Source organism: Vanessa atalanta, chromosome 28 (assembly GCF_905147765.1).
Source record: "Vanessa atalanta chromosome 28, ilVanAtal1.2, whole genome shotgun sequence".
Lineage (NCBI taxonomy): Eukaryota > Metazoa > Arthropoda > Insecta > Lepidoptera > Nymphalidae > Vanessa > Vanessa atalanta.
The window spans coordinates 5,178,790-5,195,997 of NC_061898.1; the positions used below are offsets into that span (position 1 = coordinate 5,178,790).

General features: G+C 34.7%; 2 protein-coding genes across 2 annotated transcripts; both read right to left on the reverse strand.

Moving 5' to 3' along the window:
• Positions 1 to 2,320: 2,320 nt before the first annotated feature.
• On the reverse strand, positions 2,321 to 9,845 carry LOC125074695 (phenoloxidase-activating factor 1-like). The gene is made up of 10 exons (XM_047686091.1): positions 9,672 to 9,845; positions 7,872 to 7,972; positions 6,159 to 6,284; positions 5,915 to 6,053; positions 5,348 to 5,505; positions 4,682 to 4,806; positions 4,130 to 4,279; positions 3,363 to 3,492; positions 3,023 to 3,142; positions 2,321 to 2,531 (listed from the first exon to the last, which is right to left on the reverse strand). The coding sequence occupies exons 1-10, from the start codon at positions 9,739 to 9,741 to the stop codon at positions 2,331 to 2,333; spliced, it is 1,320 nt and encodes a 439-aa protein (XP_047542047.1). The 5' UTR covers positions 9,742 to 9,845; the 3' UTR covers positions 2,321 to 2,330.
• Positions 9,846 to 13,730: 3,885 nt separating this feature from the next.
• On the reverse strand, positions 13,731 to 16,568 carry LOC125074705 (gastrula zinc finger protein XlCGF49.1-like). The gene is made up of 4 exons (XM_047686104.1): positions 16,369 to 16,568; positions 15,961 to 16,069; positions 14,743 to 14,933; positions 13,731 to 14,176 (listed from the first exon to the last, which is right to left on the reverse strand). Exons 2-4 carry the CDS (start codon positions 16,056 to 16,058, stop codon positions 13,884 to 13,886), a joined length of 582 nt encoding a protein of 193 aa, XP_047542060.1. The 5' UTR covers positions 16,059 to 16,069; positions 16,369 to 16,568; the 3' UTR covers positions 13,731 to 13,883.
• Positions 16,569 to 17,208: the final 640 nt, after the last annotated feature.

Consider the following 17,208-nt stretch of genomic DNA (forward strand, 5'->3'; position numbering starts at 1 on the left):
TGTCTTACCTTAAATACCGTAATGTGTATACGAAAGAATTCCAAGATCTACAAAATCAAACATAATCATCCAAGATCATGACAATCTCATGTAAGACGACGTCAGATAGCATTTTTTCAGCGCGAGAATAATGACGTAAAAGGGGGGGATTTCACTTAGTTGAACCGGCAAATGGTCCACCTGATTTTAAGTGGTCACCACCGCCCATAGATTGGCGTTATTAGAGATATTATTTCACCAATACGCCACCAACGTTGGGAATGAGATGTTATGTCTATTGTGTCTGTAGTTGAACAGGCTAACTCACTCTTCAAACCGGAACACAACGATACCAAGTACTGCTGTTTGGCGGTAGAATATCTAATGAGTGTGTGGTAGCTACCCAGTCGGGTTTGCAACAAAGCCCTACCAAGTAGGAAGTTATTTGATGAATCGATTCTTTCACATATTGCTTTAATGAGTTATATGTAATTGCAATGATATAACAACAATAATGTTATACTAACCGGTGCCGCAGCATCAGCTCGAATCAGCAGATTAGATACTTACCCCCCCCCCCCCTCCAAAAGAGTTATTGTGATTGAGTTCATTGGAATGAATATATTATACGTTGACCTAATGCCATACGCATCTCATTTTGTAACTTCGTTTCGGATCCAGAAATGCAATGTTTACGTTAGTTGTTTGATCCGATTCAAACTTACCAATCACAAAGCTGCTGGTCAGTGATGACTATTGATGTGATTTATTTGTGAGCGCATTGACCTTAACCTCATTTATATAACTTACTTACTTACATAATTATTATATACTATATGTCGTTGTATTCATTACCGTCTTTACCATATGGGGCGCATGGGGCACGTCCTGAGAGGGCCCCGCAGGACCAACAATTTACCTAAATTAAACCAAAAAATATCTAGCAAAAGGGCCCCAAATTCATGGGTGCCCAAGGGCCCCAGAACAGCTTGAGACGGCTCTGGTTGTATTTAGCTAACATAACTTTGTATTTTAAACATTGAAAAAGAGCAATTACCGAGTTTCTTGGCGGTTCTTCTCAGTAGAATCTACATTACGAAGGTTGGTTGCTTCACTTAATGTACATTTGTTAAATGACGATTCAAAAGTGCTTGTACAAGCCTACTTAGCCTAGTATGTTTTGATTTTTTTTATTATTTAATAATTCGCTGAAATAATTGTAATAATATATTGGATATACACGCAGTTAATATAAAAAAAATAGATCTTTGAGTAAAATGTTCATATCGATTGTCACTCATTGTAATCGTAAATTTGACGGTGTTCACGATTTCTTGAGTAATTTTATTATCAAATCAGGCCGTCAAAACGTGTATTCCAATTTTAGTACGATACGCAAATCCTACAAAAAACATTATGACCCTAACCGGAAGTGAAACCGGTAGTCTTATTCAAATCAAATCAAATCAAAATATACTTTATTCAATTAGGCAAGCACGTGCTCGGCGGTGAAGGAAAACATCGTGACGAAACCTGTATGTGTCTAATTTCAACGAAATTCTGCCACATGTGCATGGTGGAATATGCTCTAAACCTTCTCCTCAAAGGGAGAGGAGGCCTTAGCCCAGCAGTGGGAAATTTACAGGCTGCTAATGTAATTTAAATGATACGTATGGGAGCTGGGATACCACAGACAAATACACAGATACACAAACACGTTAAACAAATATACCCTCTCTTTTTGCGTCGAGAGTCAAAAAATATTACTGGGGGTATCTATTAACGCCATAGATAACATTCATATGATTTTTAGATTTTTTTTCTCGTTTGTTACCGCTAATCTCGGAATCGGCTTAACCGATTTGGATGCGGTTTTCACTGATTTATACTGTAGTATGGTATTTTGATGTTATGGAACCAGGGCCGATGAGGTTAAAATCTTTTTAAAGAGCTCCAGTGGTGTTACATCATCCCTTTGTGTTTGAAAATAAATATACTATAAGTATATAAGATGATTTTATGTTTATGCACCAATTACTTCTCATTCCAAAAAAAAAAATCGTTTACTTTTAAGCGAGTCCAGTTTACAAAAGCTAGCCTGGCTTTATGTGGCTCTGTCGCGTGTTCGCAACTGTAAAAAAATCTATGCTTTAATCCCCGACGACACTACGTGTAATATCGTGTAATATACATTATAAATTTAGACAAATAATTATTGGAAACTAAAATGCCACGACTCAAAGATACACAGATATGTCATCCATAAAATACTCCCACTTTTGAGGCTTAAAATCACACGAATCGTAGAGGGCACCAGCTAGTCTAAGAATAAAACTATAAATTAATTTTGATTATTTATTTTTATTCATCTCTTGATAAGCCCGGTATTCCTCTGGCCAGACATTTTCTACTATCCAGTCTAAATAGTACGACACACGAGTGTACACGCCGACGCTTTGTCCACACCGTGGTCCATACGAGACAACGCCCTCTATCGAGTACGAGCAGTTTAGATTTGTGAATTTGGCCATCAAAGGACCTCCACTGTCACCCTGAAAAATAACGAAAATAACATCAGTTTATTGGTAGGCAAACTTATCTTATCAGGGAGAAAATTCTATTAATTACAGACAGGACAATGGTCAACCTGATGTTATTTGGTCAAAAATGTGTATGGCACTGTGGGAAATATTAACCATTCCTCATATAACCAATACTCCACCAACCCAGAGAACTAAGTTAGGTCCCTCGTGTTTGTGGTTACTGTGGTTCGTTCAAATTAGAAAACAATATTACTTTGGCGATGGAGTATCCGACGATTCAGAAGAACTTGCACAAAGCCACTACCACCAGGTATCATTTATATTACCACAACATTGGCTTATTACAATAGATAACCTTGAATTAGGTTAAACCTTCTTCTCAAAGGGAGAGGAAGCCTTGGCCCAGTAGTGGGAAATTTACAGGCTGCTAATGTATGTATGTGTATGTATGTGTATGTAGGTCAAATGCACACTAAAGTTTACAAATCCGCCGTTTTTACCTTGCAGGCGTCACTTGACTTTGTTCCAACGTCCCCTGAAGCGCATATCATAGTCTCCGGTGTAAAAGTGCCGCTGTCGAATCTGTTTTCGCAAATGTGTCTAACCTCATTAACACTTGCCTGGAAAATTATTAAAAATATAGTCACCAGGTAAAGAAACATCGAATTTGATATTTTAAGGAAAATCTCTAATTAAATATAGGCACGCACAAGGGATGCTCCCTAGAATGGCTCTGGAGATGATGAACTGAGAAAGGGCCATGACGGCTGGCATACGAGTGGGTCTTACCACCGAGGAGACTTAACCTTCTTTTCTTTTACTTATTATCTTTTATCTTACGGTAAGCAGGAGTTCTGATCCTTTCCCCCTGTCGTCTGTTTCTCCCCATCCCGCTATGCTCAACCCTTGTTCCAGCTCCCGTCCAGGCACTGGCAAGCAAGCTGGCCGAATGAATTCGTTGAACTTCACCCTGACAGAACAAAATTAATAATATATACGTATTAAAAAAAAACATTATTTAATAAAAAAACATTCATTATTTTTATTTTGTCCGTCTGTTTATTCCGCGTAATCTTAATTTTCATAAGAAATATTCCAAGCTACCGGTGAAGAGAAGGTTTTAGAATATCCTATTAGAAGAACTTCACCAACAGAAAGGAGCTGCAGCTTCTGGTATAAGTTTTATGCATATAGGTTTAGTCATTTTTACAGCTACGGAAATAAACGTCGTCATGTATTTTTTTTTATGGCTTTGGTTGGTGGACGAGCATATGGGCCACCGCCCATAGACAAAGGCGCTGTAAGAAATATTAACCATTCCTTACATCACCTATGCGCCACCAACCTTGGGAACTAAGATGTTATGTCCCTTGTGCCTGTGATTACACTGGCTCACTCACCCTGCTAACTGGAACACAACAATACAGAGTACTGTTTTTTGGCGGTAGAATATCGAATGAATGGGTGGTACCTACCCAGACGGGCTTGAACAAAGCCCTACCACCAAGAACTGAAGGCTGAAACTTTCGACATGACATCTATGATTTTCCTGCTCTCGTATATATTTATGTAATGTAAAAGTTCCAGAACCTTCGATTCGACCTCACCTCTCGTTGAGTTCCAAGAGCGCTATGTCGTGTAACTTTGACCCTTTTTGATACGCTTTGTGGTTTACTATCCTTATGACATTATAGAGAATGCCTGATTTTACGTCAGTTTTGTTCAGAGTTCCCATCATCGCGTAACGAATGCGGCCGCTGGAAAAAAAGTTTGACAATATATAAATAACCAAGACGTCGGTAACATCAATGGCACCTATAATCATAGACATTGGAAACTTACTTCTAGAAGTAAAAACCACGCAATAACTTCTTCGTACTGTTATAGGTATACAATGAATTTATTATTAAACATAGTAATTGTCTATGGCCTTAACATGATATCTTTGATATGGTCAAAACTATATATTTAACAGTGTGGCTATTTAAATATCTACTCCGGAAGCCATTGTAAATATATAATATTCGTAACAGTAACAGCCTTTAAATATCCCACAGCTGGGCTAAGGCCTCTCCCCTTTGAGAAGCAGGTTAGATAGGTTATAAATGTAACTTTAAAGGTGAAAGCAGATAGAATCTATAATATTTGTTTGTACTTACTGCAAATTTTCCACCAAAACGTGTGCAGCAGTTAGGATAAACTTCTCACTGATCAGCGATCCTCCTCCGACCCAAATAACGTCCACATCGTCAGTGTAGATCGAATTGTGACAGCCGACAACAGCCTTAAAATTCATGAATAAGATGACTTCAAGATTATATTTAATGTATTTCATTTTATTTTGGAACCGGCACCAAAAATGGGTGGAACTGAACAGAGTAAAATGGAATATAATTCTATTTAGACAGAAAGATGATACCTGCACAGCATCATCATCACAAAAAGGAAGGTTACTCAGAATAATTTGAAATAATTTGGGACCAGAACGACCAGCAAAGTTCAAATCTGACATTCAGAGACCGCCTGAGAGGGTATGCCACATGGAGGCTGTCTCTCTTATGATACAATGCACAGATTAAACATAACAATCTTCAATCTACAAAAGAGGGGACGTTAGTTTGGTAATGCCTTCCTGAAAACTCGACTAAACCAATATGCTCTCGTATAACTTATACCAGAATTAATGGCGCGTTTCGGAGAAGGTTTTAGTGTATAGTTTTATTGTATGAAGTTGCACCAGCTTTAAAATTAAGATTTTTGACGTCACGAGCCTGAGTTTCATGTTCTCGTTCGATATATTTAGATTCAGATTAAAGTTCTCTCACCATATGTGGGAATTGTCTGGAGACAGCTGGGGTACCGCCAAAGATTCTGAACGCTGTATTGTTATTCGGTATACCGCAAGTGTTTATTCTTTCGAAACTGTTCGGATGGTCATTCATCGAGACGCATTTGTTGAAGTAACGTTGGTAGTTCACACATTCTGAAATTCCAATTAGTAACAGAATGGTATTAAGAACGAACTCGTCACTCACCACAGAACTCTATCGTAACTTGCCAGACACTCATACGTTATACGTATACGACTATAACAATTTTATCATTAATTTAATGGCATTTGTTGACTGTCTGGGTGGATTCCACCCACTCATCATATATTCTTCCAGCAAACAACAAAACTTAGTATTGTTGTATTTCGGTTCTAAATATCAATGAGCCAGCATGACTGAAGTCACAAAAGACATATTATATAAGTCAGTTTAGTGGCGAATTGGCGATGTGAGGAATGGTTAATATTTCTTGGACCAATCGCTGTAGAAGATAGTCAGCGTGTACTATTGATGGCCCATTGGTTAGCCTACTTACATTATAAAAATAAAAAAAAATCTAACTTTGCCAAGCGAAATGTTGAACTTTAGTTTTTAACTTCGGTTGCGACAGTGGAGGACATTGTTTTGGTTCTGGTGGGTCTGGTATGTCTGGTGTGTTCTGACAGCAGAGAACTGGCTGCTTGCCTTCGTAACGGCAGGTCTGAAATACGTAATGATAGGGTTAAGAAATGTTACAGGATTTTGATGTCGAGTATTTATCTAACTCAACAAAAAGTGACAATCAAAGAAATATAAGTCTAAATACCATATCCTTTGATCTGATGACTCCATCGTTCGATCCCTTGAAGTAATCCTTCAAAACACCTGTCCGGTAAAGGAGATTTTGCGAAGGGCAGCATACAATTCTGACCATGCCATCGAACGCACATGTCTGAAAATAATCACGTTCTTTTACAAAAATCAGAATAGTAGGAATTATTGGTTCTCAAACAAGGACAAATCTCAAATTTGAGTGAAAATGGTCCAGTGGTCATGTTGTAGTTTGTAAAGTGAGCGAGCTAGTGTAACTACAGGCACGAGGACGTAACATCTTAGTTCCCAATGTTGGTAGCGCATTGGCGATGTAAGGAATGGTTAATATTTCGACTTATGAAGGTAATAGAAACACAATAATTGTCTACAATTTAATTTGGACACAATAATCACAGTATGTAAATAATAGAGTAACTACTGAGATACAAGCCGAAATGGCCCAGTGGTTAGAACGCGTGCATCTTAACCGATGATTTCGGGTTAAAACCCAGGCAAGTACCAGCGTGCGTGCGTGGAGCAACGTGTTGGAATATGCTCCAAACCTTCTCCTCCAAGGGAGAGGAGGCCTTAGCCCAGCAGTGGGAAATTTGCATGCTTCAATGCGGGTTGGTGGAATACACATGTGGCAGAATTTCGTTGAAATTAGACACATGCAGATTACCTCACGATGTTTTCCTTTACCGATCATATTCACGAGATAAATTATAAACACAAATTAAACACATGAAAATTCAGTGGTCCCTGCCTGGATTTGAACCCGAAATCATCGGTTAAGATGCACGCGTTCTAACCACTGGGCCATCTCAGCTCTTAATAACAGCAGCCCAACAGTAATTGGCATTAAAACGCCTTTACTTTTCGGTAATTTTCTTTTATATTGCTTTTTTTATTTCTTATACCTGATTGGACCACCTGATGGCCACCTTGGCCCATATACATTGCCACTGTAAGAAATATTAACCATTTCTTAAATTAACACGTGATCAATCTTGAAAAGTAAGATGTTATGTCACTTGTGGTTTACTCTCTTACTCTCTCTTACGACGACTCTGAGGTCGAGTGGTGTGTACACCGGTTTTCATGGGTACGCCACTCCTTGGTCCCGGATTCGATTCCTTCGATGTGGTACCGTCGTTAGGTACTTCTGATTTCCATAACACAAATGCTTTAGCTACTTACATAGGGATCAGAGTAATGTATGTGATGTTGTCCAATATTTATTTATATTTATTTATTTATATTTATTTACTCTCTGACTCACCATCAAACAACACAACGATACTAAATATTTCAGCTCGGTCGTAGAACATGTGACATTTTACATAACTTACATAGAATCAAGTCAATTGTAAAAAATACATTGGTAAAGAAGGCATATTATTCGATACAAGATTATATTGATGATAAAAAAGCGTGGAGTTAATGCTTGTTGACTTCCAATCAGGAGACATAACATACATATATAATTGTATTTAACTAACATGACTGTATTTCTAGATATTGAAAGAGAGTAACTACTGAGTTTCTTGCCGGTTCTTCTCGATAGAATCTACATTCCGAACCGGTGGTAGCTTTACTTTAAACAGTTTGTTAAATGACGATTAAAAAGTGCTTGTAAAAGCCTACTTGAACAAAGTATATTTTGATTTTGTGACGAGAGGGTGGTTCCCAGCCGGGCTTACACAAACACAACCGAATAACTTACAGGAGCTTTCTTTTCTTCACCGTCGACTAAGTTCACAGCGTATGGACATTGATATATCCTTTTGCAAACACCAGTTAAGTCATCTTCGCTACATGGTGTTCCTAAAAACACAGTATAATGAAAAACATTATTTCAAAAACAATTTTGATTTACAAAGATAGGAGTCAATGCTTTTGACCTTTCAGTTGCTTCGTCTGGAGCCAATCTAGTATTGTGGTTTGGTAGCTTGATGACAATGCACTTGGTGGTAGGGCTTTGTGCACGCCCGTCTGGGTAGGTACCACCCACTCATCAGATATTCTACCGCCAAACTCAGTATTGTTGTGTACCGGTTTGAAGAGTGAGTGAGCCAGTGCTACAGGCACAAGGGGCGTAACATCTTAGTTCCCAAGGTTGGCGGCGCATTGGTGATGTAAGGAATGGTTAATATTTCTTACAGCGCCATTGTCTATGGGCGGTGGTGATCACTTATCATCATGTGTTGCCAAATAAATATTGGTTATAACGGTTCTAAGAGAAGTGAAGAACAGCACACAACTCACTCGTTATCAGAGAAAAAGAATTATTTCTCAAGAATCGATATGAAGATGTCTGTCGGTCTGTTTTTCCAAAATCGTTAGGAGGAATTAACCTCCTTTTTTTTCTGCGGTGGCGTTAATATATAAGTACCATGTACTCATATTATAAGCGTGAAAGTAACTTTATCGGCCTGTCTGTCTGCTCTTTCATGACAAAACCGATGAACTGAATTAGATGAAAATTTGTATGAAGCAAATTTAAACTCAAAGGGAGAGGACTCATAGACTTTTCATGCTTCGACTAATCCCTAAAATTCAGGCGTAGTCCCGGACGAAAATTAGTAAATAATATAACAATTTTGAGTGTTAGTAGTTAATCTTTTTTCATTTAACAAACAAAAGAAATAACCATAAGATTTATTTAAAAAAAAAAGACATTATTAGATAAGCAATTAAGATTACTTACATACGTCATAAGCTAAAGGTCAGCCAAAAGTTAAGTCACTTAAACGACTCAAAAAGGAGAAGACACCCTTTTTCACATATAAAAAAATTATACTTATTCAAGATCGTCCAAGAAAATTTGGATAGTAATTTTACAGATTTAAATTAAATCAAAAATCACCAATTCGTAAATTATATTCAAAAACTTAGTTGAACATTTTCACAAGTAGACTAAATAGAAAACTATACGAAAATTAAATTTAAATATCCTGTATGAATCAATGAGACTGAATCATCGATCTTGAATTATATAAATTTATTATAGGACGTTTATTTTGTAACGCCTTAATAAAAATATACACAAAACTTAAATTAAATCAGTGCTGGCCTTCAGGGTGGACGCGATGGGGCAACGGCCTGGGACCCGAATTTGAGGAGGGCGCCGAGATCTCGAGTCTCCTGCCTATCGTGTTGTACACCCTAAAACTGTGCATCGTTACAGTCGGTCAACGATCACATAAGCTGGATATGTACGGAACATATAGTCCGTGTTTTCTAGTCTGGTTAAAACCGCCCCAAAATCAACCAGACTCTTGACACTAAAACGGCGCCAAATGCTTGTCTAGCAAGCCAAGATGGTTAAGGCCGACCCTAAATTAAATATAATTTAAATAAATAAACAGAATAAACATAAATTTTAGTATATAATAATATTATGTAAGCTGAGCTTCATAGTTTCCCCCGCTTTGCAGACTATTAACGTGATAAGCGTATTAATACTCTTGCTATAAACATAATCAAAAGACAAAGGATTTAAACTAGAATAAAATATTCTTACCCGTTCTGTTTTTGCACAGTACACACACAATCAATATAAATAACACAGTTATGTACTTAAAAACACCCATTTTATAAATTCACAGTCACAAGTGCATTTTTAATAAAACTTTTGTAGACGACCTTCACTCGCCACGGACGTATCACTTGTGACTTGTGTCTCGTGTTTTGTAAAATATTAAAATGATATAAACATTTTAAAATACAGGTTCTTACAATAATAAACGATGTTTTTATCTGACGGGTTTTATATATTTTCCTTGTTCGTTACTAGTTTATTTATTTCTTTAAATATTCATTCACGATTCGAATTGTTGTTTATGAAATATATAATAAATATAATTTCACAAATGTTTCGATAATTAAATCTTTAATCTGATTTATTTGACATTCAAACAGACATGTCTCTTGTATCTCGCTAGCGACCGTAGTCAATTAAAATCCAAGGTTAATTTAAGGCGCAAAGGTACAAAATGGTTTAGCTTTTAGCCGTAGCCAGGAATTCATTTTTGCAAGTAAAAGTTATTACTAAACTTTTACTTTGAAATAAGGATATTATAAAAAAATAATACATCATTTTGCATAAATATAATACAAATTCAAAGACAATCGACGACGCAGATGATAAGTTCGTCACGGTGATTCTCTTCAAGGCATATCTAGTTAGACGTGACTGTTCAGTGCTGTTTCTCAAAAATCTTTTCAGCTTCCTCAATGAGGTAAAGTATGCTCTGGTGTAGCGTTGTAGAACTATCGATAGTTTGACTATAGTTGAACTCGAAAGCTATTCAGGATATCGATAGTACTATCGATAGCTCTCCAATACTATCGATAGTATCGCTAGCTCTCTGTAAGCAATACTATTGTGATAGCAGCGATACTATTGATACTTAGAGCTTTAGTCGTAGTGGTTTAGTGGGCCTATAAACACACACACTATAAAATTTAGGGCTGTAAAAGTAGACTGCACTATGCAGGTCAATGTGCTGGCTCTAAACTTCTCTGGCATTTACAAAAAAATGATTATTATAAAAAAAAAAAAAACAATAATCAAAATGTAGGCTATGTTTAGATTAATGAGAAAATCTTAACATTGAATCGTGACTAGCAATTAGTTAAAGCTTTTAAAGCATGCGTTATTGGCAGAAGAATTTCATCAAAACGCACCACATCGTTGTATCTTTCGACCCATCGAGTTTCTCACATTGCTATTAATATCTTGTGCCAAGAATCTGGCAAACTTTCGATTGATTCCGTCAGTACAGTCGAACGTAGTGGACATAAACCCCGACACAAATTTGAGTACCTAAAGGCTAAATCCTTAAATAGGCTCCGAGTTTTGCAAATTAATGGAATGATTATTACAATTCAAGTAAAGTGCTCGTGGAAACGTTTCTTCTTTTTACAGTTTGTGCACCGCTGAAACTTCCACTTATGGCTGAAGCGCCATCAGAGCCTTTACCGACACAACTGTATTATCTAAGTAAATGCAGTAGGTATCTGTTACACTGTTTTCCAAACGGTTAATTATGCATGATGTGATGCCTTCGCCAGTAAGGTCAGGAATAAGGAAAAGTTCTAACGTAAAACGTAACGTAAATCTACAATATTCAGTTCTAGAAATGTCCATTGTTTCATCATTCAGTACAGTACTGATATAACTTTTCCTACACTGTATATCTTGATGATATCCTCGTATATATTTATAATTTCGTCATGCACAGAGGCGGTGGTGTATTGAGCATTTTTGCTGAGACTTTTCAAATGCGACTTCACTGTTTCATATCCTGCGTCGAATCAAAATCGCAAGAGATACCGTGTACCGTCATTCACCTGTTTTTTTGTCCAAAATATTTCCAAAATAAGTATGGCGTAACAGTGCAATAAAAATTGGAAAAGAGTTTAATGATTCATGTTTTCTATTAATAATATATACCTACCACTTCGTATTTCTGGTACCAATAAACGGTGAATCCAATTATCGTATCAAATCCGAAAAAGGTTCGTAAATCGTTAAATTCAAGTGTAAATAAAATTATAAATAACGACTAGTCCAGTCATTACATACATTCGGAAATTCGAATGAACCGAGAAAGCCAAATTTTGGATGCTGTTGTTTCTAGAAAAGCTTAACTTCAACATGTCCACCATAAAATCCTTGTGCAATAATCTTGAAAAAAGGATTAAATTTCCATTTTTCATAATAAATCGATTCTCAGTTGAGATACGTACATTTTTGTGGAATACTTTTCTTGTTACTTTGCGTTGTTGTATGTAACAACCAAAATCCCCCTCCTGCCTATGACCATGGCTTTTAAGACTGTTTATTATTGTTTCAACGACCTTTGCAAAGTTGCGGAACTCTTTTTAACTGTTTCCAGTAAGACTAGTCTAAGTAAGAGTAGTTTCCCGCAGTTTTATCAGTATGTGGTGGGGGAGTGTTATTTCCTTTTCTGTACTTAAATCAAGCGTATCGTGTTTATTATCATTAGAACGACCTCCATGTTATAGGTATATTTTTAAATATATTGTAAAACTTAGTATAAATTAATACCAAACAATAACTGATGTAGTTTTTTTATTTTTTATTTAGACCTGTCTATTGTCTTACTTGTGGCTTTCGATGTGCCCAATAAAAGCTTAAATTCTCATATAAGTTACATTATTTTGGATAAAGATATATATCTTGAACCTCATATATAGCCTTATCCAATGGAAGTAGAAAAATAGGGAAAATAAACCTTAGATTTCAATATTTCATGCGATTTGCTAATAACTCTGCTATATTGTTTACTACTGAGAGTTTTTAATTATAATGCAACACTTAACCACTTATTTCCACTTAAATTTCACTCCCAAAATTCCGATAACAGTTTCGTCGACGTTAAAATCGTCATTTCTTGCAAAACCATAGTGAATATCATAGATTAATCCAGCTCTCGACCAACGATATTGCCTCAATTTGCTGTCAAATGAATACAACCAGTAAACACAACCGTAAAATAAGCTAGCGAGAAACAAATATGTAGGTAAACTTTAAGCTGTCATGACTTTTCATAGAGCCGAGATGACCCCAAGGGGGTAAGAACACGTGCATCTTAACCGATGATTTCGGGTTCAAACCCAGGCAGGCACCACTGAATTTTCATGTGCTTAATTTGTGTATATAATTCATCTCGTGCTCGGCGGTGAAGGAAACCATCGTTAGGAAGCCTGCATGTGTCTAATTTCAACGAAATTCTGCCACACGTGTATTCCACCAACCCGCATTGGAGCAGCGTGATGGAATATGCTTCAAGCCTTCTCCTCAAAAGGGGGAGAGGAGGCCTTAGCCCAGCAGTGGGAAATTTACAGGCTGCTAATGTAATGTAATATGTATGACTTGAAAAGTCTTGAAAATTCTATGAAATAGAATCGATCTTTTTCGATAAAATATTAAACGTATAATTACAACGATAGCATAGATATATACACGAATAGTATGTTTACATATTTTCTTCTGGCTTTTAAAATGTCAATTGCCCAATACGCAAAGACAACATGAAAAAAATAAAAATATATATACTTTTTTTAATTATGGTAAATAATCATATTAAATAAAGGCATTTGAAATCACAGACAATTATTTCTGTTTCATTTAATCATACAGATAATAAATAATGTAATAGTTCGACAATACGGCGCCATCTATCGGTTTTAGATGTTTACTATTTTGATATTAAATAATTTAATATTTTTATACGAATACACTTCGTATTGTAAATATGCGTTACATTGGTCCATTTGAATATAGATTTTGTGAATTAATTGACAACAGCGCCATCTATCGGATGGCAAAAATTCATCGTCTAAGCAAAAGAAAGATTTTTTTTTAATTTAACATTAATCAAGTCAAGACCACGAAATATAAAGAACAGACAAACCAACAATTATATTATATGTATATGTATAAATATAATTTAAGAAACACCAATTTGCATGCAAGAACCACGTTCCAAAAGTATCCGTGGAATCCGACATTAACCGACATTCGACAGATGACAGCCCTATTGACTCGTTTCCCGCCAAAATAAATATACCATAAAGTCATGTTTTTTTTTCTTAAGACACCGATTCGCACATTCGATAACCGCAATCCGAAAAAACCCGACGATTCCCGAAATTAACCGAACACTAGACAGATGACACTATTGACACATGTTTCCCGCCAAAACTAGATATGCCCCAAAAAGTCGTGTTTTTTTTTCTTTTCTTTATCATGTTTCTTCGAATGCAACATCATTTTGCTCCTCGTTAGAAATCTCTTGCTACAGACTTCGCACTTGTGAGGTTTATCACCGATATGCATTTTGAAATGCATCACCAAATTGTTTTTCTGTGTGAAACTCTTCGAACATATTTCACATTGAAACGGTTTCTCGCCCGTGTGGATCTTTTCGTGTCTGTCCAAATCTGCTTTCCTGTAAAACGAAGACCCGCATTCGTTGCAATTAAAATTTTTTATACCTGAAATAAAAAAATCATATATATATATATATATAACAAAAAATACAAAATAATAACATTATTGCAAAAGATTGTTAGTTCAACTTAACTAATACAAATATCGTTATGAAATTTTGCAAATAAATTAAACAAGGGAAACAGAAAACAGCATAGGACAAATTCCTGTTTAAAAAAAAAAATTTACTAAGTCATAAAGACAAATTTGCCCGCTGTCGGTATCTGGTCAACTTTGCTCTTTTTATTGCTAAAATTAGTAGAAAGATGTGTAACGCTGTGGGATAAAGAGTAATAGACAATAACATCCTTAGGGAATGTGTCGGTGTTAATATAGTGCATAAATGTTTTCATCCCAGAACTGTTCCTTTTCCATAAACCAATAGAATTGCAAATCTGACACAAGCAGAGCAAATTAAAGTATAAGTGATCTTATATGCTTCTCTAGGCATCGGAGTATACAAAGTACACATTTTTACAGAATTACTACGGTAACTTTTTTATTGGTTGACCAGGTACAAGCCAGGCGTTAGACCAATGAGTTGAACATATATCATAAATACTGTATATACCTTTATGTGACAAACTGTGGATACTGAGATGTCCGAGCTGTGTATATGTCTTCCCACACGTCGTGCACATGTATGGACGTTCGCCTGTGTGTGTTCTTTTATGTTTCTTAAGCTCGTAGCCGGTTTGGAAAGTTTTACCACAAATATCACAGGGCTGGGGTTCTTTTGGTGTGAGCCGTTTACGACGTTTTCTGAAAAATAAAAAAATAAAATGTTTACAACTAACATCACACATCACTTTTTGGTAGGGCTTTGTGCCCTTACCGAAATACTCAACATTGTTGAATACCGGTTTTGAAGGGTGAGTTAACTACACTACAAGGGTGACGATTCATTTGCAATGTAAGAAATGGTAATAAGTTCTGAGAGTTAATGTCTATGTCAGTGTTGAACACTTATCATTGTATAGTAACATATGACTGCCTACATATCCTATAATATATATATACATATATATTCTATTCCAACCATAAGAAGTGAAAAGCCAAATAAACATTTGACAGTAAATTGACACTATATTATTGGTCGAGAGCTTGATATTAATCTAACATTTTCAATATGGATTCGTGAAAAATGATGTTTTAAACATAGAAGAAACTGTGGAATTTTGGAAATAAATTTAAAGTGGACATACATAGTTAAGTGTAATAGTGTTGTATTATAAATAAATATATATTAATCAGAAATTCTTAGTAGTGCACAATATAGCCGAGTTATTACCAAATCGCATGAAATAGGTAAATCGAAGGTTTGTTTTTTCTTTATTCCTACTATGATTGGAATAGGCTTATATATATAACAATACTTTGATATAAATATGTAAATGACAGCTATAATATGTAAATAAATTTATTTATTTAAACTGGGGTATGCACCACATTTTGGAGGTTTCGATATATACTAGCCACTCTTCCTAATTTCCTCTGCTTTAAATTCAAACTATTGATGAGACAAGCATGTATTTCATCTTCTTATGGTTTATAAGTAAATGTGTATAATAAACGATAATATCAAAACAAAAAACTACAACATTGGAAATACAAGTCGGAATAAAATGTTTATGATAACTGTAAACAGTAAATTTGACTTTTAAAAATAATATGTACTGTTAGTCTTTAGATTACATTAAGGTACATAGGGATTGATCATCATGAGCTGATTTCAAACTCTGAAAGTTTATATGCCGAACAAACAAAGATAGTCGAAATCTTAACAAACTTTTTAGGTTCTTGTGTCTCTACATCCTCGTCTGATATTTCGATAACTTCACATTTTATAACAATTTCTTCGACGGGATGTACTGCTATGTCCTCCATTGTAAAAAATTCTGAAAATTATAAAAATCAGGTATTGAAGTAAATAAAAGATTCATTGCTTTTTATTGTTAAAAAAAACTTATATATTTAATATATCTCATTTTTATGGTAAATGTAAATATATTTTTCTAAATTATTCGTGCTTAATATAATTATTTTTATATTCTTTTGTTTATATAATATAATATCTAATCATTTGAACATCACGTGGATATTTCATAAAATAAACTCATAAATTAAATTTAAATATATTTAATTGCATTTAAAATAATAAGATATTGACACAAATAATAAAATAAATAAGTCATACATTGGTCTCACGTAACTTGTTTGACGAGTTTTTTGTTATTAACATGCATTTAATTTCCGTTGTTATGTCATCCACATAATTTTCTTGTTATAATAATTGTATTTTTAATATACATATATTGTTTCACTTATAATTAATTCATAAATAATAGTCATTAAATTGTATTTAGTTGATTGTTTACACGAAGTAGAAAAATTCAATAATCGTATGCTGTCAAAATGATTGAAAGTTTGATAGTGTTACCTAGTATTCAATTGTATATTTGTAGTATTTAGATTTTACCCTAAATTTGTGTTATTACGCTTATGAAACTTAATTCCATCTTCAGCGTAATTGCTGATGATAGTTGGGCATACTTCTTTCTTCAAAAGTAGTATTTTTACGACTATCTTTTATATTTAAGTACAAATAAAAATTTCTGTTGACTAATTGAATACAAAACAAATAGTTAAAAAAAGAAAATTTAAAATAATTTGAAAAAAAAGAACACTTCGAAAAAAGCTAAATTCTGGGAAACACAATGATTAATTTTTTGAACAAAATAACACTTTTTTAATATGGCATCCCATATATCTACTTGTTAAATTATGCTAATTAATATTATGAAATTTAAGTAAAGTACTATATGTAGGTACTTTCAAAGTATGTATACTTTTAATATTAATGTTCAAATTTTTTCTTACAAAAGTTATCGTTTAACTCTCTACTATAATAAATTATACTACTCTAAGTAATAAGGTTAAGGTATAATTTATTAGTGCTCATTTAATTTTTTATACTTACAATTAGACATACTTAATAAAAATGCATTTACATTCATTACTTATCTTAAAAATTATA

Excerpts from the sequence above, each read along its gene's own strand:
- LOC125074695 (XM_047686091.1), bottom strand. The coding sequence starts at position 9,741 with ATGGGTGTTTTTAAGTACATAACTGTGTTATTTATATTGATTGTGTGT. Across the intron at positions 4,280-4,681 it reads GTTTTGGTGGAAAATTTGCA|CGGCCGCATTCGTTACGCGA; the intron begins GTAAGTACAAAC and ends CTTTTTTTCCAG. Across the intron at positions 3,493-4,129 it reads CTCTTGGAACTCAACGAGAG|GGTGAAGTTCAACGAATTCA; the intron begins GTGAGGTCGAAT and ends TTGTTCTGTCAG.
- LOC125074705 (XM_047686104.1), bottom strand. The coding sequence starts at position 16,058 with ATGGAGGACATAGCAGTACATCCCGTCGAAGAAATTGTTATAAAATGT. Across the intron at positions 14,934-15,960 it reads GAGACACAAGAACCTAAAAA|AAAACGTCGTAAACGGCTCA; the intron begins GTTTGTTAAGAT and ends TTTATTTTTCAG. Across the intron at positions 14,177-14,742 it reads CCACAGTTTGTCACATAAAG|GTATAAAAAATTTTAATTGC; the intron begins GTATATACAGTA and ends TTTTTATTTCAG.